The 25,678-nt window shown below is 38.6% G+C and overlaps 2 protein-coding genes across 2 annotated transcripts in view; one reads left to right on the forward strand and one right to left on the reverse strand.

The window, feature by feature from the left end:
• Window positions 1–1,892: 1,892 nt before the first annotated feature.
• Window positions 1,893–14,731, reverse strand: LOC106879602 (NADH dehydrogenase [ubiquinone] 1 alpha subcomplex assembly factor 3). Its single transcript, XM_014929250.3, has 5 exons — window positions 14,574–14,731; window positions 9,699–9,882; window positions 5,943–6,009; window positions 5,061–5,161; window positions 1,893–2,289 (listed from the first exon to the last, which is right to left on the reverse strand). The coding sequence occupies exons 1-5, from the start codon at window positions 14,627–14,629 to the stop codon at window positions 1,933–1,935; spliced, it is 765 nt and encodes a 254-aa protein (XP_014784736.1). The 5' UTR covers window positions 14,630–14,731; the 3' UTR covers window positions 1,893–1,932.
• LOC106879599 (uncharacterized) overlaps window positions 12,284–25,678 on the forward strand; it is a 216,518-nt gene continuing 203,123 nt past the window's right edge. Inside the window, exon 1 of the mRNA XM_014929243.3 lies at window positions 12,284–12,524. The gene's annotated coding sequence lies outside the window, so the exon portion shown is untranslated. The remainder of the gene's footprint in view (window positions 12,525–25,678) is intronic.

Here is a 25,678-nt window from a genome sequence, read left to right on the forward strand (position 1 = left end):
TTTTGCCAGCTGAGTGGACCGGGGCAATGCAAAATAAAATGTCTTGCTTAAGGACACATACTGCCGAGAATCAAACTCCCAATATTACAATTGTGAGCCAAACGCCCCTAAAAGTACCAGGTCTAAAAAAATAAGTATTTGGGTTGATTAGTTCAACTAAAATTCTTCTAGGTGGTGCCCCAGCATGGCTAGTCAAAGTGACTTAAACAAGTAAAAGATAATATTTTTTGAGGTTCTTTACATCCTGAGTTCAAATCCCACTGAGGCCAAATTTATCTTTGTGTCTATAAAATAATATTATAACTGAAAAGCTCCAATGTCCAGTACTCAGGGTTACATGCTTCTGATCACCAGCTGCAAAACTGAACCTGCTTTACCTTTGAAATGTTGACTTCAAATTTTGGCACAAAGTCAGGAATTTCAAGGCAGGAGTACAGTTGATCACATCAACCCCAGTGCTCAAACGGTACTTAGTTTATTGACCCCAAAAGGATGTAAGGTAAAGTCGACCTCAGTGGAGTTTGAACTCAGAACGTAAAGACAGACAAAATGCCACTAAGCATTGTGCCGGGCATGCTAATAATTCAGCTAGCTTGACACTTTTTTTCTTTTGAAATATTCCAAATGAATATTTCACAAGAAAAGCAGGCTTGGTTTACAAGCTGATGATGGGAAGCGAGTAACACTGAGCACTGGAAATCGGAGCCTTTCAATTACAATGAACAGTCTACATTAATACAGAGTCCTGTAATTTATCACTTCTGGTGGATCATACATCCGAAAAAGATGCACACTCTGAACGTTAGAGCAATAATGTGTTTACAGGAAGTTAAACGATATGGCTGATCATAGGACGACCAATGGTTTTGCATCCATAAAGCGCTCAGCCTTATAAACGGCTCGTCGACATTTCTATACATTGTTGTGTGTCTATGTGCAAGGTCTCAGGGACATAGTGACGCACAAAGATTGGCCGTTGTGGTGGGTACTCTCCCTTGCATTTATTTATTAATTTCACTTCTGGTCACCATAAATAAATGCTAAACTTCCTGTCTTTTTTTTTTAAACCTTTTGCTTTGGCACATAGTCTTGATTACATTAATCAGCTCATTTATACCTGAAACCATATTTCATATGATCTACTGTGGGCAAAACGGTCAAACTGACCATGAAAGCTTTCTTAGGTGATTCCACCATGACTCCTGTTTCGTCATCTAGCTATTTTGACTGAGTGAAGCCTTTACGGAATGACTCCCTAATAAACTCCATGCTTTTTGTAACTGCTCTAGTTTCATTTGACATCCATTCCAGGGCAGCAGTTAGAAAACAGACCTACTGTAGGGTAGGAGGCTCTCTAGTCCTGCTACAGACAAAGACAACAAAGATAATTGGGTCTGTGATTGTGTGCAAGATGTCAAAATGAATCACAATGAATGGCAAAGCATACTAAGAACTTGTCCAATCCAGGCTAACAGGATGAAGCAGATGGATGAAAGTGATTGATTACAATGGTGACAACATTGATGAAAATGATGATGATGGCAACAAAGTTGATAAACATCATCATCATCCTTTAATATCTATTTTCCATGTCGATATGAGTTGAACAGAAGCTGGCAAGCCAGATGGCTGCAAGAGGCTCCAGTTGTCTGTTTTGGCATAGTATCTACAACTAGATGCCCTCCCTAATGCCAACCACTTTATAGAGTATACTGGATGCTTTTTACATGACACCAGTGCAGGTGCTCTTGTTCTTGGCACTGACATGAATGTTCTTTATATGGCGCTGGCATGAGTGTCTTTTACAATGAAAATAATGATGATGGCGGTGATGAAAATGACATCAATGATAATGTTATGCGTATTTAGAGAGAAAGAAAAACCTAAAGGCATTTTTTTGTTTCCCTATACTTTTAATACCAAATAATTTAATCACTTTTTCTCATCCTCAGTTTTATCTTGATTTAAAGGGTCCTTTTTTAGATATTCTTTCTCATCATGTTTCTCACTTTCCTCTTTATTACTATCATTTCGGTATTTCTTGCGAAACAAATCCCACAAATTTTCATTATCTTCTCCAAGCAGTTCTTTTTGAATATTTTTTACTTCTTCAGGTACTTTTGGAGCTTCAAAAATTCCAGTTTGAAACATGAATGCACTGTTGCTTATCCCTTCAGCCTTTACAGCAAGACCTTGGCTCTCATCAGATTCAAAATTTGGCGGTATCAATCCTGCAGCCACAAACCGACGTTCAGCATTGAGAAAGTTAAATGTGGAACAAGCATGGTCCTGAAAGTAACAAAGACATAAAATGTTATCACTTAATTCAAGAAAAATTGTGATAATACAGGGAACAGTCAATTCAGTTAAGATTAAAATATTTTTGAGATAATCTTATGAGGGAAGGGATAATAATAATATTATTATTATTACTGAGAGAGCAGCACACATCATTAAAATGACACAGGGATACAAATATACAAAGTCCAATATACTCATCATGACTACCCATCTGGTAAAAGTACACCAGGCATATGCATCCCAACCATATGTGCATGACACGGTGTCATCATATCAAGATAATCAGCACATGATCTTACAGGTGGGGGCCCAGTCAACTTCAACGGAATTGGAACTCAGAATGTAGCAGCAGACGAAATACCATGAAACATTTTGCCTGGCATGCTAACAATTCTGCCAGCTCACCACCTTATGTAATAATAATAATTTTAAAACCTCTGTACTGATGGAGACACACACACAAACTACACGTATGCACACACATGGTGGACTCTCATCAATTTCAATGAACAAATTTTCCAATCTGAGTTCAAATACTGCCATAGTCAAGTTTGTCTTTGATCCTTCTGGAGTCAATAAAATAAGTGCTAGTTGAGCACTGGGGGCGAGGTAACTGATTAGGCCCCTCGCCCTAAAATTGCTAGTTGGTTATTCTGTGCTTTCAAAGACTCATGGAATATAGAAAATCCTTACAAAAAAAAAAAAAAGAGGTAAGCGTTGGTAACAGGAAGAGGTATATGAGACCATAAAATCCTGCTTTAAATATAAATCTCCATCTAAACCCATGCCAGCATAGAAAAACATTTGCATGAAACAGATGAAGACAAGCTGAAGGAAATGGATCTTAAATGAGACAAGGCACAGAGAGATGCTAAGGACCAATCTGAATGGTGTAGAATTGGTAGAGACTTATTTTCCAACTAGGAAGAAAAGGGAATTTTTTTAAAATATGGAATGACAATTATATATCTATCTATCTCGTCTTCCCCATGCCATACTGATATTTACCATCAACCCAACTCTTGTACATTTTTTATTAATCACTACATCCAACTCCAACCCAATCTCTACCAATCTGTTACTTCCCTCCTACACTATTATGAAATTAACTATCTTTGCTTCTTCCTTCTAAATCCATAATTTATAAATTCTCCTTATGCACAACTTCTTGTTCTTTGACAGTACACTCTAGTACCCTGTCACCACCATCCTTATCTCCCTTGTAGCTACTCGTACCCATCTTGCATAATCAGAGCCAGATTAAGACTTTGGGGGCCCACATACCTATGTAATTCAAAATATAAACAATAATAAACCATAAAATAGATTTTCATTTTTCAAAATGAAGCAAAACTAACAGTGAGATGGAAAGTAATGTTTATTTTTGTATTCGTGCCGGTGTCATGTAAAAAGCACCCACTACACTCTCGGAGTGGTTGGCATGAGGAAGGGCATCCAGCTGTAGAAACTCTGCCAGATCAGATTGGAGTCTGGTGTAGCCATCCGCTTCGCCAGTCCCCAGTTAAATCGTCCAACCCATGCTAACATGGAAAGCAGATGTTAAATGAAAATGATAATGATGACTTCCCTTTATTTATATCTGAAAAGTTTTCTCCTACTTTTAATTGCAACGTTTTTGATCAGATCCTCAAAATTAAACTTACATAACACATTTGCTTCTATATTTATCATCCCAAATATTATTTTAGCAAGTTTGAAATTATTTCTTTTGTACTGTAAACCATTTACCCTTTCTGTGGTGCCCCACTTCCTTTGATGCCCTAAGCATGCACTTATTTTACTTAATGGTTATTCCAGAGTAGCCGTTATAGCTTGACATCTGTGTTAGTCATTCTATCATACTTTAACCTTCAACACCTATTCTTTCAAATACACTCTAATTCAGTCAAGAGGACTTTTTCCTTTTCCTTTCTCTGTCTTGCAAGTATCATGTAAATAGCACCTAGAACTCTCTGTAAAGTGGCTAACATTAAGAAGGGCATGAAGCTATAGAAACCATGTCAAAATTGACACTGTGGCCTAACACAACCCAGTAGCTTGCCGATCAGGTCAAACCATCTAACATTATGCTACCATGGCAAAATAGATGTTAAATGATGAAGAATAGCAAATCTTTAAAAATGTGAGGTTGTGTTGTAAGTAGCTTACTTACTAAAAACATGGTTCTGGGTTCAGTCACACTGCATGGCACCTTGGGCAAGTGTCTTCTACTATAGCCTCGGGCCAACCAAAGCCTTGTGAGTGGATTTGGTAGATGGAAACTGAAAGAAACCTGTCGTGCACATATATATATATATATATATATATATCATCATCATCATCGTTTAACGTCCGCTTTCCATGCTAGCATGGGTTGGACGATTTGACTGAGGACTGGTGGAACCCGAAGGCTACACCAGGCTCCAATCTGATTATATATATATATACATATATATATATATATATATATATATATATATATATATGTATGTATGTATATGTTTGTGTATATATATGCATATGTATATATGTTTGTGCGTCTGTGACTGTCCCCCGCTACCATCGCTTCATAACTGATGTTTGTATGTCTACATCCCTGTAACTTAGCGGTTCGGCAAAAGAGACCAATAGAATAAGTACTAAGCTTACAAAGAATAAGTCCTGGGGTCTATTTGTTCAACCAAAGTTGGTGCTCCAGCATGGCCACAGTCAAATGACTGAAACAAATAAAAGAATAATTATATTCTATTACTACTTACCGTTGTGAGAATTTCAACACTTATGTTTTTTGAACGCAGGTAACGAATCAACTTTTTGTCAAATTTTGAAGTGTCACTTCCAACACCAAGAAGAAGAATATCTGAAAAGTTTAACAAAAAAAAAAACCTATTTTAGAGCATGCTCACCATTTAGTCAAAACACTGAAATATATGTCCATTGCATGAAACAGTAATATACAGCCACAACCTTTTGGAAAACCTCCCTTACCCAAGCTCTTTCCACCCGCTAACATCGACCTGTAGAACCATCAACATGATTATTTGACTGCTAGAAACACCAGCTAAGTCTGTCTTTTAACCCTTTAGCATTAAAACTGGCCATATCAGACCCAAATATTCTACATGTTTTATATTCAAACTGACTAAATTCAGCCTCACACACCTACCCTACAACGTCCTTCAAGAATATACTATCACATCATTGAACTCTAGAAGCAGTGACATAATGCATGATTAATTCAAACCAATTTGAATAAATAAACATTACATTTTACAGAATAATCTGGATGCTAAAGGGTCTAAAATGAGGGCACATTGGATAATGATTGCATTCTTAGATATCCCAAAAGAGATGGGAAGGTCATGGAATTAATGCTTTAGATCATAGGTCTGCTAGATCAGGCTGACCTATGGTTGAACAATAACCACATGCAGAAGTTTGACCCTTTAGCATTCAAATTGGCCAGATCTGGCCCAAATATTCTATCTGTTTTTTTAATGATGATGAGTTCAAATCTTTCTTGAAAGCCTTAAAAATCACAATGACGAAACCACACCAATATATTCTCTCTCTTGAATCATTTACATGAAACTCAATTCTTTAGTGATGTACCAACAAGACCATTTTGTGTAAATTCTTACCTGGTTTAGGTTCCAGCAGACAGAACAATGATAAAGAATCTTCACTGATATCTTCAGGACCTTGCACCTGCAGAATAACAAATGCAAAAAATGGAGTAAGCTTCTCATGAATAATATACTCTCAACTTATCATTTCAGCATCCATTTTCCCATGCTTGCATGGGGTATTCAGAATTCATTAAGGCAGATTTCCTATGGCCAGAAGCCTCTTCCTGCTGCTGGACCTCACACGTATCCAAGCAAGGAAATATTTTCCTATAGCTTGACATATTTTCACTTGTGTGATGAAGATGCATACTGTTTTACATATATATATGTGTATGTATATATATGTGTTTGTATATATATATATATATATATATATATGTATATATATACAAAGAGGTGCTGAAAAGTTCCTGGCTGTAAGGATATCATGAAAGGCCAGGTTGGAAGCCCAACCTTCTGAGTTCTTTTACCGGGCTTAGAAAAACTGAAGGTCTGCTGCAATAAGCATGTGAATCTGAGAAGAGAATATGTTAAATAAAATCATAATTAACTGATCCTCTTGTATTTTCTTTTATCGAAAGCCAGTAACTTTTCAGCATCTCCTCATATATATATATATATATATATATATATATATATATATATATATATATATATATATATATATATATATATATATATATATATATGTGTGTGTGTGTGTGTGTGTGTGTTACAGTTCAACAGATTCATTAAGAATCAAAGCACATTAACGTATAAGCCACCACCAATTGATAGATAAGTGACATTTTGCAAAATGTCACTTATCTAACTTGGAATCCTGTTATGTCACCTGTGGGGTACATTGGAATTCATTATAGAATTCTCCACTCACTAGGGAGCAGTGCAGCATTATGCTGAAACAATCATTGTGATAAAGTTTCCAGCATACTCTGTCTTCCGTATCAATTATTTAGAATATATATACATATACATATATATATATATATATATATATATATCGTGAGGACCAAAGACTCGAGGTATTTCGTGTTGCAAGACAGTGTAGGAGAGAGAATAGTGATGTTGTAGGAGAGAAATGTGTTCGCATGGATGATGGTACGCTTGCATTAAATGAGGATGCAAAGAAAGAGGTCTGGAGATGCCACTACGATAGATTGCTTAATAAAGAGAATGAATGGGAGAAAGAGAGCCTGCCGTATGTCGACCCAATAGAGGGACCAGCTATCCGAGTTGATAGTACCAGGGTAGATAAAGCAATTAAGAGTATGAAGACCGGGAAAGCCCCCGGCCCCTCAGGAATCACTGCAGAGATGCTCAAAATATCTGGCAGTGTTGGCTATAGCCTAGTCACCCGTATTACGAACCAGGTGATACACGAAGGAGTCATACCCAATGACTGGTGTAGCAGCATCATAGTCAACTGCTACAAAGGTAAAGGTGACGCTTTAGATACAAATAATTACAGAGGCATCAAGCTGTTAGATCAGGTTATGAAAGTTACAGAGAGGGTCATAGCCCAACTAATTAGGGAGCGAATCAATTTAGATGAGATGCAGTTTGGGTTCGTGCCAGGTAAAAGCACTACTGATGCCTTATTTCTAGTGAGACAGTTGCAGGAGAAATACCTAGCTAAGGATAAACCTCTGTACCTGGCTTTCGTTGACATGGAGAAAGCCTTTGACAGGGTCCCCCGATCCCTTATCTGGTGGTCAATGAGGAAACTTGGGATAGAAGAATGGTTAGTGAGAGCTGTGCGAGCCATGTACAGAGATGCTGCCAGTAAGGTGAGGGTTGGAAATGAGTACAGCAATGAATTCCGGGTAGAGGTAGGGGTCCACCAAGGTTCCGTCCTCAGCTCCCTCTTATTTATCATAGTCCTCCAGGCAATCACAGAGGAGTTCAAGACAGGTTGCCCCTGGGAGCTCCTCTATGCTGATGACCTTGCCCTAATTGCGGAGTCACTGTCAGAACTAGAGGAGAAGTTTCAGGTGTGGAAGCAAGGTCTAGAATTGAAGGGCCTTAGAGTCAACCTAGCTAAAACCAAAATCCTAATAAGTAGGAAGGTAGATAAAATACAAACCCCTTCAGGTAGATGGCCCTGCTCAATATGTAGAAAAGGAGTAGGTAGTAACTCTATAAGATGTACCCGGTGCAAGCTATGGACACATAAGAGGTGCAGCAACATCAAAGGCAGGTTAACTAGCAAGTTAGTTTTTGTTTGTGGCAGATGTTCAGGTGCAATAAAGACTGTAAACAAACAGGAAACAACTTCTATCTCATTCCAGGGTGAAAAACTAGAGGTAGTCGATAGCTTCCGCTATCTGGGCGACCAAGTTAGTAGTGGGGGTGGGTGCGCTGAAAGTGTAGCTGCTAGAATAAGAATAGCCTGGGCAAAGTTTAGAGAGCTCTTACCCCTGCTGGCGACAAAGGGACTCTCACTCAGAGTAAAAGGCAGACTGTATGACTGCTACATGGCAGTGAAACATGGGCTGTAACTGCTGAGGACATACGTAAGCTCGCAAGGAATGAAGCCAGTATGCTCCGTTGGATGTGTAATGTCAATGTGAATACCCGTCAGAGTGTAAGTATCTTGAGAGAAAAGCTGAACATTAGAAGCATCAGTTGTGGCGTGCAAGAGAGACGATTGCGCTGGTATGGACATGTGGTGAGAATGGATGAGGATAGCTGTGTGAAAAAGTGCCACACCCTAACAGTTGAGGGAACCCGTGGAAGAGGTAGGCCCAGGAAGACCTGGGCTGAGGTGGTGAGGCAAGAACTTCGTACATTGGGCCTCACCGAGGCGATGACTACTGACCGAGACCTTTGGAAATGTGCTGTGCGTGAGAAGACCCGGCAAGCCAAGTAAGATCGTTGCCAGTGCCCCTGGACTGGTTCTTGTGCAGGTGGCACATGAGATGCACCATTTTGAGCGTGGCCGTTGCCAGTACCGCCTGACTGGCTCCCGTAGGATTTTCGAGCGAGATCGTTGCCAGTGCCCCTGGACTGGCTTGTGCGGGTGGCACATAAAAGACACCATTTCGAGCGTGGCCGTTTTCGTGCGGGTGACACGTAAAAGCACCCACTACACTCTCTGAGTGGTTGGCGTTAGGAAGGGCATCCAGCTGTAGAAACTCTGCCAAATTAGACTGGAGCCTGGTGTTGCCATCCGGTTTCACCAGTCCTCAGTCAAATCGTCCAACCCATGCTAGCATGGAAAGCGGACGTTAAACGATGATGATGATGATGATGATATATATATGATATATATCTGTGTTTATCTCTTTGTGTCCTCCATTGCTTGATATTTGGTGTTGGTTTGTTTATGTCCCCGTAAGTTAGCAATTTGGCAAAAAGAGAATAAATGCTAGGCTCAGAAAAAAATGCCTGGGGTCAATTTGCTTGACTGAACATTTCAAAGTGAGGCCCCGACAGTCTAATTAGTGACTGAAAGAAATAAAACATAAAAGGTGTGTGTGTGATGTGTATGTGTCCCACTACAGCTTGACAACCAGTACTGGTTTGTTCACATTCCCATCACTTGACAGTTTAGCAAAAGAGAACTGATAGAATAAATACCAGACTTAAAAATAAGTGATGGGTCGATTTATTCAATTAAACTCTTTTGAGGTAGTGCCGCAGCATGGCCACAGCCCAAGGACTGAAACAAGTATTAAAAATAAAAGATAAGTCTGTTTATTTAGAGCTTTTCAGTTGCTAAACAATATCAATGAAATGAAATAAAAAAAGAAAGTCAAAGACACTGACATTCCAATGCAAAATAGAACGTGGAAATAAGGCGCAGGGTCCAAATATGCGGATATTGTTGTTTAGTTTGAAACCATAAGGACTGTACGCTTCCACCATAATTCCAGAATCTTCTTCTTTGTTAAGCATGCTAAGACTTGATGGCATGTAAGCTAATTCATCATCAAAGAAACGAATTTGCTGCCTGTTGAGATGAAAATACAAAAGAAATATATTAGACATCATCATTTATAAAGTATCAAGGAAATACAGGTGTCAGTCGAATCAACTACAAAGATTCATCATCACTACCATTTAATGTCCATTTTCCATGCTGGCACTGGTAGGATACTTTTGACAGGAACTGCCAAGTTAGAAGATTGCGCCAAGCTCTGCTGTCTGTTTTGGCATGGTTTCTATGGCAAGATGCCCTTTCTAATGCCAACCAGTTTACAGAGTGCACTAGGTGCTTTTTATATAGCACCAGCAACAGTGAGGTAACCAAGTAGCTTGCAAGACAAGACTCAAAATGGTTACAAGACAGACAAAAAACCCTTTCAAAGAAAAGTTTTCAAATGAAGACAACTACACGACACAACAAAAGACACAAATGTATTTTGCCAATCAAAAATATTGTCAATAGTATTAATGGCAAAGGACACAAATTTGCTAGCATGCTGGTCACAGGGAGGTTTTGAACATGGAAGGAATCAAGAAATAGGAAGTGTGGACGTGAAACATCACAAAAGGCATGTCTCTTAGCTTGAAAAATTTATCCAAGAAAATATAAGAAGGAAAATGACATACCACTGCCTCTTGAAAAGTAGAGGGAGTGTTCAATGTGCCCTTAAAGAACAAATAAATTACGCTTTGTCTGATGTATAAAGAAATGTGCTCTCTGTTGACTACAGCAGGATATATGGGAGTACTTTCCTGGTTTATAAGGATGAGGGTGAGGCACGGTGACAGGCTAACTTGGTGCAACATACATAACCCATGTGTTCATACCACAAAGATTATGGTCAGGGACACTGACTATGAAATTAACTCCTAGATTGTTGACATCTTTGCAGCATCACATGGGCAAGTGGGGAAAGCAGAGATAAATAAAAATATGGGGTCAGGAGCAGTCAGTATGGACATACAGATCTTAATGACTAACACAAACTACAGAACTAATCTAGAGCAAGGCCTTGTCAAAGCAATAAGATTACTGGTATAGTGCAGAAAGTTGCTCCTATATGTATGACAGTAAGTGGTAGTTGAGGGCTGTCTGCATTGAGAAACAGAAAAGGTCCTAGAACTTGCTGTTACAATAGCACTGCCAGCTGTAAGTTTGAAGCTTGTGAAAAAGCTAAAACTAATCTCATCCTCAAACCCAGAAGCTGATGAGGTTGAAGGCCTCCACCTTCCAGTAGTAACATCCCATCTTCTTGTGATGATGTAGAGCAAATAGAGGCTGGAAAAGAATAACAAGTGATCACAGAGGAAAAATAAGATGGGTGAGCTGAAGCAGAAGATGTGTAGGACACTGGAAGAGGAGCCTTCACCTATAGTGTTGCTCAGTATCATATTGATCCAAAAGTAAAACAATGTGATAGCTCAGTTTGATGTACGAGTTGGAGGAGAATGAACCATTCACCTGTAATGCAGTAATAACAGCATTCTACTTGTCTTAGTCCAGTGTCATCTCAACAGAGATTAAATACCCTAAGATTTAACTGTAGATTTTAATCTTCTTTCCTCTGTCACAGATAATACTTACTGCAAGAATACACCCAGCCCTCCTCATCCATTTGTATAATGAAGCAACAGCATAGTTTCCTTTCCACAGATTAACCAGTGAACTTAGTTTATACCCTTGTATTTTCCATAGCAAAATAGAATAAGAGAAAAGTTTTTGACTAGTGAGAGGATTCCAATTCCAGGCTGAAGCCAATTTCACCTTATTACCTCCGCCTTAGCAAAGGCAGAGGTATTGTTTTCAGTCAGGTTTGTTTGTTTGACCATGGAAAAAGATATCTCAAGAACCACTAGATGGATTCGAATGAAACCTTTGGCTTCATGACTGGCATGAACTGATTAGATTTGGGGATCAATCCAGTACCAGACAAGGATTTTGGATTATTTTTCCTTTTTTTTTTTTTACATAATTTTTGAGAGCAATCGGGTTCATTTTTAGTATTCTCATATGTGAGAGCAGTCAAGTTTATTTCAGATATTCTCATTTTAAAAATCATCTTTGGCTAATCATTGAGAGGACGTTGATGTTGCCTTGGTGGAGGTTTGCGCTCTCTGAGTGCTCTTGTTTACAATGCTAATAAGCTAAGGGAAGGTATAAACATCACAACATCTCTGTCCCACTACTTCATATATATTGTGATTAAATGAGGTAATATTTCACCCTGACAGGACATGTCTTCATAGATGGTTGGAAATAAAGAACACTGCTTGCATAATGGTAACACTTGCTTACAACTATCATGCCAAGGTAAGGACACACACACACACACACATATATATATATAATATATATATATATATATATATATATATATATATATATATATATATATATATATATTTATATTTCTTTTACTTGTTTCATTCATTTGACTGCAGCCATGTGTGTGTGTGTGTGTGTGTGTTTGCCTCTGCTTCCACTTGGCAACCAGTATTGGTTTGTTTACGTCCCCGTAAATTAGAGAGTTTGGCAAAAGAGACAGAAAGAGTAAGTGCTAGACTTTAAAAAATAAGTCATGGGATCGATATGTTCGACTAAAAAAAAAATCCCTTCAATGTGGTGCCCTAAAACGGTCGCAGACCAATGACTACAACAAGTAAAAGGTAAGATTCAAAATGCTTTCTTTTTTCAAAGACTACTAACAGCAACAACAGAAATAACGACAATATCCACACCATCATCACCCGACATAGTGAAATAAATATGCCAATAGTTATGTTAATAGTTGAACTGTTAGTTAAAGTATACAACAATGTTAAATATATAAATATACCGAAGTATATTTGGCAGACGTAAAGAATGTGGACTGCACCCCCATCATCATCATCATCATCATTATTATTACTATTACTATTACTATTATTATTATTATTATTATTTTACAGATTCCATTTTCGAGTACGGAGATTCTGCAAAAAAAAATTTTAATTCCCCCACCCCCAATTCTTCAATTTTCACTTTTTTCAGAAATGTTTTTTTGCGAAATACGTAGAAAAATACGGAGATTATTCTCGAAGAAGAATACGGAGATTAATTTCTGAAAAAAGTGAAAAATTGAAGAATTGTGGGGTGGGGAATTAACATTTTAAAACGCCCGTTTTTGTTTTTTTTTACAGAATCAGAAATCTCCGTACTTAAAAATGGGGCTTCTGTAAAAAAAAAAAGGAAAGAGGGTCCACATTCTTTACGTCCGTCGTATATTTATGTTTAAAGCAACAATTTTATTATATAAGTTAAACACGAATCACTCAGAAACCACAACCGCAGCCGATAGTTTGTTAAAAGCGGTTTGAGGTTCTTAACACGCTTCGCAATAATGGAGCAACAACTAGATATCAATGAATTCATGTCTAAGGACCAGCGGCAACCTCTATCCTCTGTATTCGAATTTTATCTATCTTTTATTTGCTTCTGCCATTGGACAACGGCCTTGCTTGGGCCACTGCCTTTAAGGGTTTAAGTCAAACAAAATGACCCCCCGGTACTAAATACTCGGAAGGAAATATAAACTTTGGGTCATTTATTCATTGTTCACCGGTCGCACACTGGTGCACTGATCCACTCTACAATTCTTTAGTTATAGACTGAAGATATAAACTATATTTTCTCCAAAATACAAGAAATTACCTTACATATATAAATAAACTATCAGTTCTCTTAACTCCAAGATGGTAAACGTTCGTATTCTGACGCCAGACCAACTTTAATATTTGTTTACATCGCACACCATTCAGGTTGAGTAATAAATTGTATAGGTGACAAGAAAGAAGGACGTCTATAGTGATATTTATGATTTTCCAATGGCATATGAAGCTTAAAAGTAAAATAGCATTGTTTGTTCCTCTCAGTAATTAGGATGTAAAAGAACTCTTCATATAATCAATAATATAGGCCAGCTACAATATCTACAACCGAGAATACAACCCAAATCGCGACCCCAGTCATTTAAAACCTTGCCCCACTATCTTCCGACACTCACATCGGGGATGACTTACTTTTTAATAAGATAAAACGCCCCGCAGATAATAGAAGATAATCTCAATGAAAATATAATTAAACCAAAAGTTAGAAAGAAAATATCGAGAAATATGCAAATTATTACGGGAAGTTCGAAACTAAAATGACATAAACGTGGTTTTCTTTCCTCTCATTCAACTTACATTTTACAAAGCATCAACAAACCCTTATAATTACTTTTTATTTATAAAGAGATAAAGGACCAATTTGGATATTTCAGTTATTAAGTTTACATTGGAGATATTTCTAATATGGGTACGCTTAATTTCTTTAACAACATTCAGAATATAACTAAACGATTCATAATATTAACGATAATCTAATTTTCCAAATATATTTCATTTATATATATATATATATATATATATATATATATATATATATATATATATATATATATATATATCAGTAGTTGTCATGAAAACAATTCTATAATCACTTGGAAGAATATTTATCGAGCAGCAATGTCGATAAATACAATTTTAATAACCAAAAACTTAAAGAGCCTACTCCAAGGTGATTGATAGTCGGCATGATGTTAGGATGATTGTCAAATCATTTTAAACAGATATACAGAAAAATATGTTTAAAGATGTTTAGATTTGAAGCAGAATATGTCGTTGAAAGCAACTTACCGAAAGGCTACATTAAAAGCCCTTCGTAAAGGTGTTGCGAGGTAGTGTCGGTACATTATAAGTGTTGTAAAAATGCTAGTCCGCCATGGTGAGGTTAACCTTGTGAGAAAGACAAAGACATAGTGAAAGAAGGGGAGAAGTAAGAGAGTAGATTAAAGTAGTAAATATATAAAGGAGGGGGAATAAGAGAGAGAACTAGACAGACAGAGGAAAAGAAAAAGGATGAGAGTGGTAAACATATATAGAAGGGGAGAGAAGAGATAGAAAGTTAAGAAGAGAAAGTGAGTGAGAGAAGTAGTTAGATAAATTAATAAATATGGGGGAGGTAGGTAGAGAAGAAGTAGAGAGAGTAAGAAACACAAAGTGATAGAATGAAATAGAAATAGAAAGACAAATAGATAGAGAAGGAGAAACTGTAAGAGGAAGATAGATAATGAAGTAAAAAACAATACTGATACACATACAGACAAGATAAGTTGGAAAGGGTGACAGATAAGAGTAAATGAGAACAACAGGATGAAATAAGATAAACTGGGAGCGAAACAATGAATAACCCTTAATAGATGGAGTGAAAGAGTAAGAACTGCATAGGGGAAAAGATAGAGTAGCAAGTAGAGAATGAAACCGACCGGTTAAAAAAAGAGGGATACAAACTATAACGAAATAAAAGTGAGATCAGAAAGATAGAACCTTTTCTACTCAGGTACAAGGCCCGAAATTTTTGGGGAGGCAACCAGTCGATTAGATTGACGCTAGTATGCAACTAGTACTTAGTTTATCGACCCCGAAAGGATGATAGTCAAAGTCAACGGAATTTGACCTCAGAAAGTAAAGTCAGACGAAATACGCTAGGCCCAGCGTGCTAATGTTTCAGTCAGCTCGCCACCTTAATTAAAAAGATAGAAAGAGAGCAAAATACTTTATGAGAGACTGATGACGAGTGTGAGAAAGATAAACAATCAACAGTATAAAGAATAAGAGAGTGAAGCATAATGGAGATAAACAGGGATAATATTGTACAATATCGGACGTCAATTTTATGTATAGAAATATATATTAGAATTATGAGAGTTGAGCAAACATTTGTTGTTATATTTTGTCATTTTATGTATTTACTAAATTTACTCGTGTAGTACCTTTCAAAAATGGCAGACGTTTATTTGATTATGGAATAAATTACGCGAATATAAATTTAAGTATACAAATATTTAATGTAATAATTCTTTCGTATTCTTTGTAAAGACGCTTGATTCTATAATTTCTCCTTGACCTTCGTAATCCTCAGTCTGAAATTTCAAACTAATCTAATTCTTTGTTCTACTCAGAGATTTATATATAGAGAGAGATATCACTGATCATAGGTTGCAACAGGAACAAACAGACTTTATTAAAAAAGAGAGGTAAAGTTGTACGGCTTGGAGTCAAATCAATTTTCGAGACGAACAATTTATTGTTAGCTTTCTTTCTTTGATGATGACCAGACGTATGCCATTTGAAAGTCTAGTCTTTGGTTTTAAAATTTGGAGAAGTATTATTGCGAATCCTTTCTTCCGTTTAAGTTCGTGGGGAGGCATCCCCAATAAAGTTTGTTCTTTCAAGAAGAACTCAATAGGAAAATTTGTAGCTAAATTCTCATCACTATTAACTTGCGAATTTGTTCTTTCGCGTGTTGTGACTTGACCGGGAATATGGTCTAATCGAGTGTGAAGGATTATTTGCATCTTTGTATCTTGCAGTAAAGATTATCTTTGTTAAAATTCTTATTATTGCTTCTTCACTTGTGACATTGAGTGATTCAACATATATATGTCACATAATAATTCCCTTCGATGACCACATCATCAGGAATTTTGGCACTATTTGTATCCGTCGTCACATCATTTTCTAGAATTCCATCGTCATTGTTGCCACTGAGATTTAATTTTTGCATCACCTCCAAAGTGCTGATGTATGACTCGATGGCATCAACGAGGTTTCATTGCAAACAAATTTTTGGTCATAATTAGTTTCGCCAAGATGCAAAGAGGCTGACACGGGACCGCCAGCGATGGAGAGCACTGGTGGACCTGGTCGGCTCTACGCATGATGACGTCTCTGGACCACTAACTTGGAATAGCCCCAGCTCCATCAAGCAAGAGCATGAAGCCAAACCAAGCCAGGCCTTATCTTTGTATTTAAAGACTCATTTCATTGATTTCGATGAAGAGCAAACATTTATATTAAATATTTGTTGTAAGGAACAATCTACTATAATAATACTCTTGTGTTTTTCTCTGTCACAACATATAAATGAGAAAGGAAGGAGTAATAGATGAATGGGGGAGGAAGGAATGATGGCAAACTGGTGAGATGGTGAACATTCAACACTGAAAAGAAAAATCAAACAGCGTTTCAGCTCTGTGTGTGTATATGTGTGTGCATGTACAAGGGAAGTATGTGAATGTATGTGAACATTGACAAGTGTATTAATTTGATATACCATTGTAGGAAAGTGGTTATACACCATTAGGTGTACACCGCTTCCGTACATTAAATTTCTTGAAGAAACAACGGAACGCAGATTCTGAATTATCAACACAACAATATTTATTTACAGAGGAAATAGGCCGCACTTCGCCCTTTGGTTGCTGAGACGCCGTCAATGATGTTGAGTGGTTATTTGTCTAGCTCCAGAGTTGGAATGTTGGAAATAGCTGTCTCCAGAGTTGGAATGTTGGAGACAGACTGCTTGTACGTCTGAGCTCTCCGTCGGCCGGCGAGAAAAGAGAATGAATAAGGGCGCGAAGCTTGAATATCCAATGACCACGCATGCACACGAGACTCTTCCTGTATTCCTTCCGGAACTAGTCCCTGCGCATGCATGGATAAGCTTTCCGGAATGTCTGCTATTAAGGCGTCACTACATGGCTCCCCCGCGAGTGCCGAAAGCACGAAAATAGAAAATTTGGAGGGACGCCTGAGGCAAGATGGCCACCGAAACCACCCACAAGATGTGGCACAAACACACACAAAGAAAAATCAAAGAAATGAATGTACACTTGTGAGATACATGCATGCAATGTACAAATGAATTGACAATGACAAAACAACCGTGATGACAACTGTCCAGGAAACTGGAATCACGCGATGTAAAAGTCTGATTTTTTTGTTTTTTTCTGAAAGGAAAGAAAATATATGAGTTCACAAGTGTGTATGTGAGAGAAAACACAGAACATAGTAAAAGTGTCTAACATAGACTGTGAAAAGTCTTAAAACACTGAGATAGAGAAAACCAGTTCGTATTAAAATTCCACAAGGAGATAGAATGTCCATACGCAGGAAGTTGCGGTCAAGGAGCAGAGCTGTAGTTGTGCGTCGATGCTGGGACCTGTGTTACCTGGTACGGAATATTCTATAAAAGTTACACAAGGAGATTTAGAATGTTCATACGCAGGAAGTTGCGGTCAAGGAGCAGAGCTGTAGTTGAGCGTCGAATGCTGGCTGGGACCTCTGTTACCTGGTACTGAATATTCTGGCTGGCCTGTTGATCGTGAGTGGAAACATCCACTCTAACAGGGTCGAGATAAAACCGCGCTTGTTGATGTTGGTTGCTTGTGTATGTGTAGAAGTCATGTTGACGATGTTGGTAGTACGTAGAGTCGTATTGCTGCTGACGATGTTGGCGATGCTGGTAGTACGTAGAGTCGTATTGCTGTTGGCGACGTCGGGGGCGATGCTTGTAGTTCGTAGTTGTTATTGATGTCGTCGCTGTAAACTGGCTGTAGCTGTAGCTGTGTTCTGTATGTGTGTGGTGGTAATGATGTTGACAGTGGTGTGTGGTGTTTGAAAAACGGGCACGTCGTACACGAAAGTTGAGGGTTTGCCAAGGTACGCTTTTTCAGACGGTCGACAGACAATCTCTGTACGACCATTAGCGTCGACCTTGAAGAAATTCAACCCAAGACTGCGGGTTGGGCGAGGTGTGTAAGGCAGCCTTAAATTGCCTATCAAAACGCTCAACCATCCCATTAGAAGCGGGATGGTAGCTGTTGGTGCGTATCAGGAGAGAGAAATTTCACAGGGCGTCTATTTGAGAGGTACCGTTGGTGGCATTGCTGGAAAATGCTGTCATGAATTCGGAGCTGCGAGCGAAAATGACCAAAATATCCCGTGCAAATGAAGATAAGCCAGTAACTCTTCCATTCTCCGGCCGAGAGAAACGGAGAGGTAACGAAATATGCTGAACTGGGAACAAGTAAGCATCAACAAATGTTATGTACTCACTGAAATGTAACTATGCATTTTACTGCTATTTTCAGCAAGTAGAGGACGCTGTGTAAGAATGAATTGACGTCTCGTGAAACATGTAGGAAATTGCTCAAAAAGTTGTTAGGATGAAATAACCGTGAAGTTTTTTGTGTGAAAAACCACAAAGGTCTCAGCCGTAAAGAAGTCTTTGGTTATAGGCTCTGGAAGTCATTGACAAAAGGAAAAACTTTAACGTAGAAAAAATTTTCTTAGCTTTTCACTTGTGATGGATGAGAATGTAGAGGCAATCCTGATGTTGGACGTCGCGAAACATACGAATTCAATGGCTGTTGAAAACGAGGTCTGTAGATCTTTTAGCTCGGGGTACCAATTGTAGTATCGATATGTAGCTCAGATTTTCGGCTGCAGTTGTTCTTTATTCGGGGTCATCAATTGTAGGGAAGTGTCGTGTGATGACCAAGAGAAAGTCCTTCAGCTGTGGAATAAGCTGATGCGAGTGATTGTGTGCATTCTCTATCTGTGACGAGCATGTTGAGAGACAGTTGACGGCTCGTGTAGTATTATCGGTTGGTAGTTCAGATTTTCGACTGCTGTCGTTCTTTATTCGGGGTCACCAATTGTAGGGAAGTGCCGTGTGATGACCAAGAGAAAGTCCTGCAGCTGTGGAATAAGCTGATGCGAGTGAGTGTGTGCATTCTCTGGTGGTATTATTGGTCGGTAGATCAGAATCCTCGGCTGCTGTTGCTCTTTATTCGGGGTCACCAATTTAGGGATTCTCCGGGCTGCGTTTGTTCTTGGTCGGGGTCACCAATTGTAGGAAAGTGCCGGGATGCGTTTGTTCTCACGTCGGGGCCACCTATTTAGGAAAGTGCCGGGCTGCGTTTGTTCTTGCGTCGGGGTCACCAATTGTAGGAAATCTCCGGGCTGCGTTTGTTCTTGCGTCGGGGTCACCAATTGTAGGAAAGTGGTTATACACCATTAGGTGTACACCGCTTCCGTACATTAAATTTCTTGAAGAAACAACGGAACGCAGATTCTGAACTATCAACACAACAATATTTATTTACAGAGGAAATAGGCAGCACTTCGCCCTTTGGTTGCTGAGACGCCGTCAATGATGTTGAGTGGTTATTTGTCTAGCTCCAGAGTTGGAATGTTGGAAAGAGCTGTCTCCAGAGTTGGAATGTTGGAGACAGACTGCTTGTACGTCTGAGCTCTCCGTCGGCGGCGAGAAAAGAGAATGAATAAGGGCGCGAAGCTTGAATATCCAATGACCACGCATGCGCACGAGACTCTTCCTGTATTCCTTCCGGAACTAGTCCCTGCGCATGCGTGGATAAGCTTTCCGGAATGTCTGCTATTAAGGCGTCACTACACCATCCATATTTATATATAAAATACTACAATTAGCCGTCATTTTTTTGACGGTACGGGGCCAGCTAGTGTATAATATAGTGTCTTGCCGATAGGGATTGACGGCATAAATGATAGAGACTATATAGTTAGAGAAAGAATCGTAGTGGATTAAAACTTGGGAAGGAAATAGAGAATGTCATTACTCCCGATAAATATCGATTCTTACAGTGAAATGGCGGCATAATCTCCCAGTGTTTAAGAGACATTTTTTAAAGTGGCGACACTTAACGATTAACTCTTGTTTGACATTTAGACAGTCTTTGGATTTAGTGAGGTTGTATGCGAGAGGCTCTTTTCAGTTGCTCATATAAGAAAAGAGCCCCGCACTCAACAACCGTAGTACATCCGCAAACTGTTTAAATATCCGAAATACTAGGAGCTTGTATAAACATCTGATTGAAACGAATCAGTACTTGATAGTAGTAATCACACTCTCTCTAGTTCTTTCTTCTTTTTAAAAGAATTATGAGACACTCCCTATCTATAAAGTCACTGTTATTTATGCCGTCAATCACTGCTGGTAGATCACTATACCATATAACAATACACTTATTGATACATGCATAACTTCAACTAAATAACCTAAATTTATTATTACGTAGTAGTCTATTTTAAAATTCTCCGACTTAGACATAATGTCCCTCGCCCTAATAATTTTAAGCAACCTATGGAAATATTTCACTCACGGCGATGAATATTAATGTCATGTGTTATATTTTTTATCAAGTCTTCAAACCCTTAATACAACACTCGGCATAATTAGCAATTCATAATATGTCACTGATATAGGAGTAAGAAGTTTTGTTTTAATCGTCCCATGATTATGGGTATGAATAATTAACGAACTATATCGTTATACATACACAAACACACACACACACATATATATATATATCTGTGTATATGTTTATACATTTCTCTATACATATGTATGTGTGTGTGTGTGTGTATGTGTGGAACGAGAGAGGAGTGAAATAGAATTTATATAAAATTTGCACTTTTTACTATATTGACGAATTCACGGTTGACTGTGTGTCTGTGTGTGTGTGTAGGTGGAATCGCGCACGTGTTTTGTGTGAGCAACTAAACGGTCCTCGCTTATTCGAGAGGCTAGAATATGTTCAGCAGCTTCCAGAGAATACCAATTTGTATCTAAAGCCGAATATAGAGAAACTGAAAGTTGTCATTCAAGAGAAACCGGTAGAAGCTCATGTTGTTGATAACATTCCCATAATACTCTATAAGTACGGTGAGAAGGAATTGCGTTGTACACTTCTCTATTTCTTCAGAGAAAGGAGACAGTGCGATAACTTCTCACAACAGTTCAAAGAACCATTTACGAGCTGTGACGTAGCTAGAATGTGTGCCGCCCGGGGCAGCTGTTGAGCTTGCCGCGTCACCTCCTATACAAGCTTTTACAACAGACCCAAAAGTTCTGCCCCTAAGAAAAGCTTCACCCCGGAGTAGACCATCCTCATCGCCGCCCTCGCCCAGCTACGCTACTCAGAGGCGTAGTCAGGCTCTAAAGTTAGAGAGAACAAGTACATAAAAAAAAGGCACCGTGACACATATCAAACCATTTTTAACTCACCTCTTTTATATTACGTGAAATATTTGATTAGTTATAATATACGTAATTGTATTCTGCGTTCATTAATTTGATGCTTCAGTAACAATGTTTTTATGTATAAAACTACTGATATAAATAACTAAAGGAGTTATAAAAAAATTATTGAAAAGGCGCCCAATTTTGAAAAATGTGCTCAAGTTGGGCGGTCGCTCCCCTTGTTTTCCTATTAGCTACGCCACTACACTACTAACGACGGGTCAGTAAAATTATCGAGCAATTCCCTTTTCTCGATTTTAGGAAAATTTCTCATAAAAATACCGTTTAGGCGGCTATAAAAAGTATCCGAGCGAATTCTTCCTACATGCTAATATGGACTCTACGTGCCTAGAAGCGCTAACCTCATAATTTTCCTCTTGCGACAAATTCAGGAAAAGGCTATCGAGCAACGCGTCCTCCTCTTCGTCGTGTGCATCGACTTTTCGAAAGCTTTTGAGTGAGGATTTATGAACACGTTCAAAAGCTATGGGTGTTTGTATTCAAATTTGTGAATACAATGCAGTTCCACGATAGTACGATCTCTTTTGGGAGCAACAGCCCGGTCTCCCTTTCAGTTTCTCTAGGAGTTGTAAACGACCGTGCGAAGTGAAGGTGACGAGAAGGAGATTGCCGTATGCTGTTAGTCGAGTGTTGACGAGTCTCCATGTGGCTGCTGTGGTGTTGTCGCTGGAACTGGCTGTGTCCTGTGTGGTCAGTGGCTAGACCTCAAAAGGTCTGGAACCGAAAGACGTCGACTCGATGTGTCGCTAGAGTTTTATACGGTGCAGTCGGCGCAAACTGAGGTTTAGAAGAGACTGTTTCACGTGACCTTATCAGAAGGCTGCGATTGGTTGGGTTGCATATTGAAGCGCAATAGAGCAAGAGACATATTGCACCAATACCAACCAATCAGAGTAGTACTTTTTCTCGTCTGTCCCAAATAACAATATCCGGCCTGTTATGTTTACACTTGACAGATGTTTTGAGGGATTCCCTATATTTTTATCAGGACAGTATTTTTTTTTCCGGATGGCATTGTATATTGTTTTTGTGATAAGTCGTGTCGCATAGGGACATTTTTGGGCAGTTGCTAATTACAAATGTTATGTCTTTCATAGAAATATGACATAATCTACATTTTCGGTTGCATCTTGGAACTCCAAGGGCTTCATTGCCTCTTTTGCTTTTTTAAGTATTTAGTAACAATCTCCTGTTCTTCGAGTGCGAATGAATAGCTTTCGAAATGTGATATAGCGGTAACGAGTCCAAGAGAAGCTTAGCTTCATGTTAATGTTATTGTCTTCTTAAGGCAGAGAGCTGGCAGAAACGTTAGCACGCCGGGCGCTTAGCGGTATTTCGTCTGTCTTTACGTTCTGAGTTCAAATTCCGCCGAGGTTGACTTCGCCTTTCATCCTTTTGGGATCGATAAATTAAGTATCAGTTGTGTACTGAGGTCGATCTAATCGACTGCCCCCCCCCTCCCACACAATTTCGGGCCTTGTGCCGACAAAAGAAAAGAATGTGATATAGCGGTAACGAGTCCAAGAGAGGCTTCGCTTCATGTTAATGTTATTGTCTTCTTCAAGTTTTCAGGAACACATACCCATGTTATTGGGGGGAAATTATATATGTACCTTTTTTTTTTTATTGCCAAAGAGTTTTGGTTACTTGCCGGCTTGAAAAGTCACATCCGTGCTACATACACATGAGACCGATTCTGAAATGCTTCCAGCGATGGCTATTCTTGAGAGCTAGAAAGCAGCCATCATGTATGTATGTACGTAAACGCGCGCGCGCACACACACACAGAACTAGTTATCACATTGTTATTTATCTGGTTGATAGATAAATCGACCTCCCAATATCAGATCGTCATTTATCTCTCTCAGCTGTATTCTGGCAGATGAATGTCAAAATTCGATAACTCAATATTATTTATTGCCATTTATCTATTTATCAATAACCACTTCATTCTCAACAATGGCTGAATATCCCACCTCGATATCACGTAGTTTATCTTTAATCTTTTATCTTTTGTCTTCTACTTGTTTCCGTCGTTGGACTACGGCCATGCTGGGGCACCATCTTGAAGGGTTTAATCAAACACATTGACACCAGTATTTATTATTCTTTTTTATTTTTAAAGGCTGTTAATTATTCTGTCAGTTTTCTTGGCTGTAACGCTAATTTACAGTGACATAAACAAACCGACTCTGGTTATCAAGCGGTAGTGAACAAACACAAGCATGAAATGTATATGTACACGCACACCCACACATACACATATTATATATTATATATTCTTTTACTTGTTTCAGTCATTTGACTGCGGCCATGTTAGAGCACCGCCTTTAGTCGAGCAAATCGACCTCAGGACTTATTTTTTTGTAAGCCTAGTACTTATTCTATCGGTTCTTTTGCTGAACCGCTAAGTTACGGGGACGTAAACATACCAACATCGGTTGTCAAACGATGGTAGGGGGGACAAACACAGACACACACAAACATAGATAGATAGATATATAGATAGATAAGTATGTATGTATGTATGTATGTATGTATAATGGAGAAATTATACAAAATGTATAAGTAGATGAGGAGTAAAGGACCGGCACAATTTCGATTACCTGTTGTTATCCGTAGATTTATTGCAGGAACTTCGTAGTGGCGGTTGGGGTAACAGTATGAGTAAAATAGATGGAGTAAAATATTTTATTAGATACGAAACATGTTTCGACCCATTCTGGGTCTCTTCGAGTACATCAATATATATACGACGGGCTTCTTTCAGTTTCCGTCTACCAAATCCACTCACAAGGCTTTGGTCGGCCCGAGGCGATATAAGAAAACATTTGCCCAAGGTCTCACGCAGTAGGATTGAACCCAGAACCATGTGGTTGGGAAGCAAGCTTCTTACCACACAGCCCCGCCTGTATGCACGTGTGCGTATCTATCTATCTATCTATCTATCTATCTATCTATCTATCTGTATTTATATCACCTGATTGACCAGACTATCGGACGTTGTTAGACATCAATAGTCACAGTGCGCTTTGCATCATTTTAGCTTTTGAACAATGCCCAATGTTTACGCGAGGTCAACATTTGGACCTTTTTGGTTTGACGGGCAACACATATTTTCTTAACGAAACACTTTCAAACTTGGGACACTGGTAGAATGTGTCATATAAAACAACATTTTCTCTTAGCCTTCTTAACAAAATATTGAATCATCGCAAGTTATTTCAGGTTAAAGATGTCGTATTTCTGTAATTTCAACCAATCACTGACGTCTATTCAGCTGAATACAGTTACTACTGTGGCGGTGTATATGGTATTAATCCTTTGTTGACAAATTTCATCCGGTTTTTTGGTTTGTTTTCTTTTGAAGCAGACAAAATTACAGAAAGACGGTAATTTATACGCATATATTGTTTATATGATAAATTACGCTGTGCGTATCTGTGTTTGTAACAATTTTTCGCTAGAACTCAGTAACACATTTTCTAAATGATGGTAGAGTTTGATTTGAAGAAGATTTGGATGCTATTATGCTTGAATTACACTATTCTACTTATTTCAGTTGATTGAATAATAGCTAATAAGGGGAAAAAGCCATCAAAATACTTGAATATTGCCTGCACTTGTTATTGAAGCTGGCAGAATTATTAATGCCCCTCCACCAAGTACTTCATTTCCTAGAAATAGCAGCCAAATCTTCTTTGATTTGAAGAAGATTTGGCTGCTATTTCTAGGAAATGAAGCATTTGGTGGAGGGGCATTAATAATTCTGCCAGCTCTGGAATGAAAACGAGGCTCCGGATTGAAAACGAGG

This window comes from Octopus bimaculoides, chromosome 11 (genome assembly GCF_046866305.1).
Source record: "Octopus bimaculoides isolate indiv1 chromosome 11, ASM4686630v1, whole genome shotgun sequence".
Taxonomy (NCBI): domain Eukaryota; kingdom Metazoa; phylum Mollusca; class Cephalopoda; order Octopoda; family Octopodidae; genus Octopus; species Octopus bimaculoides.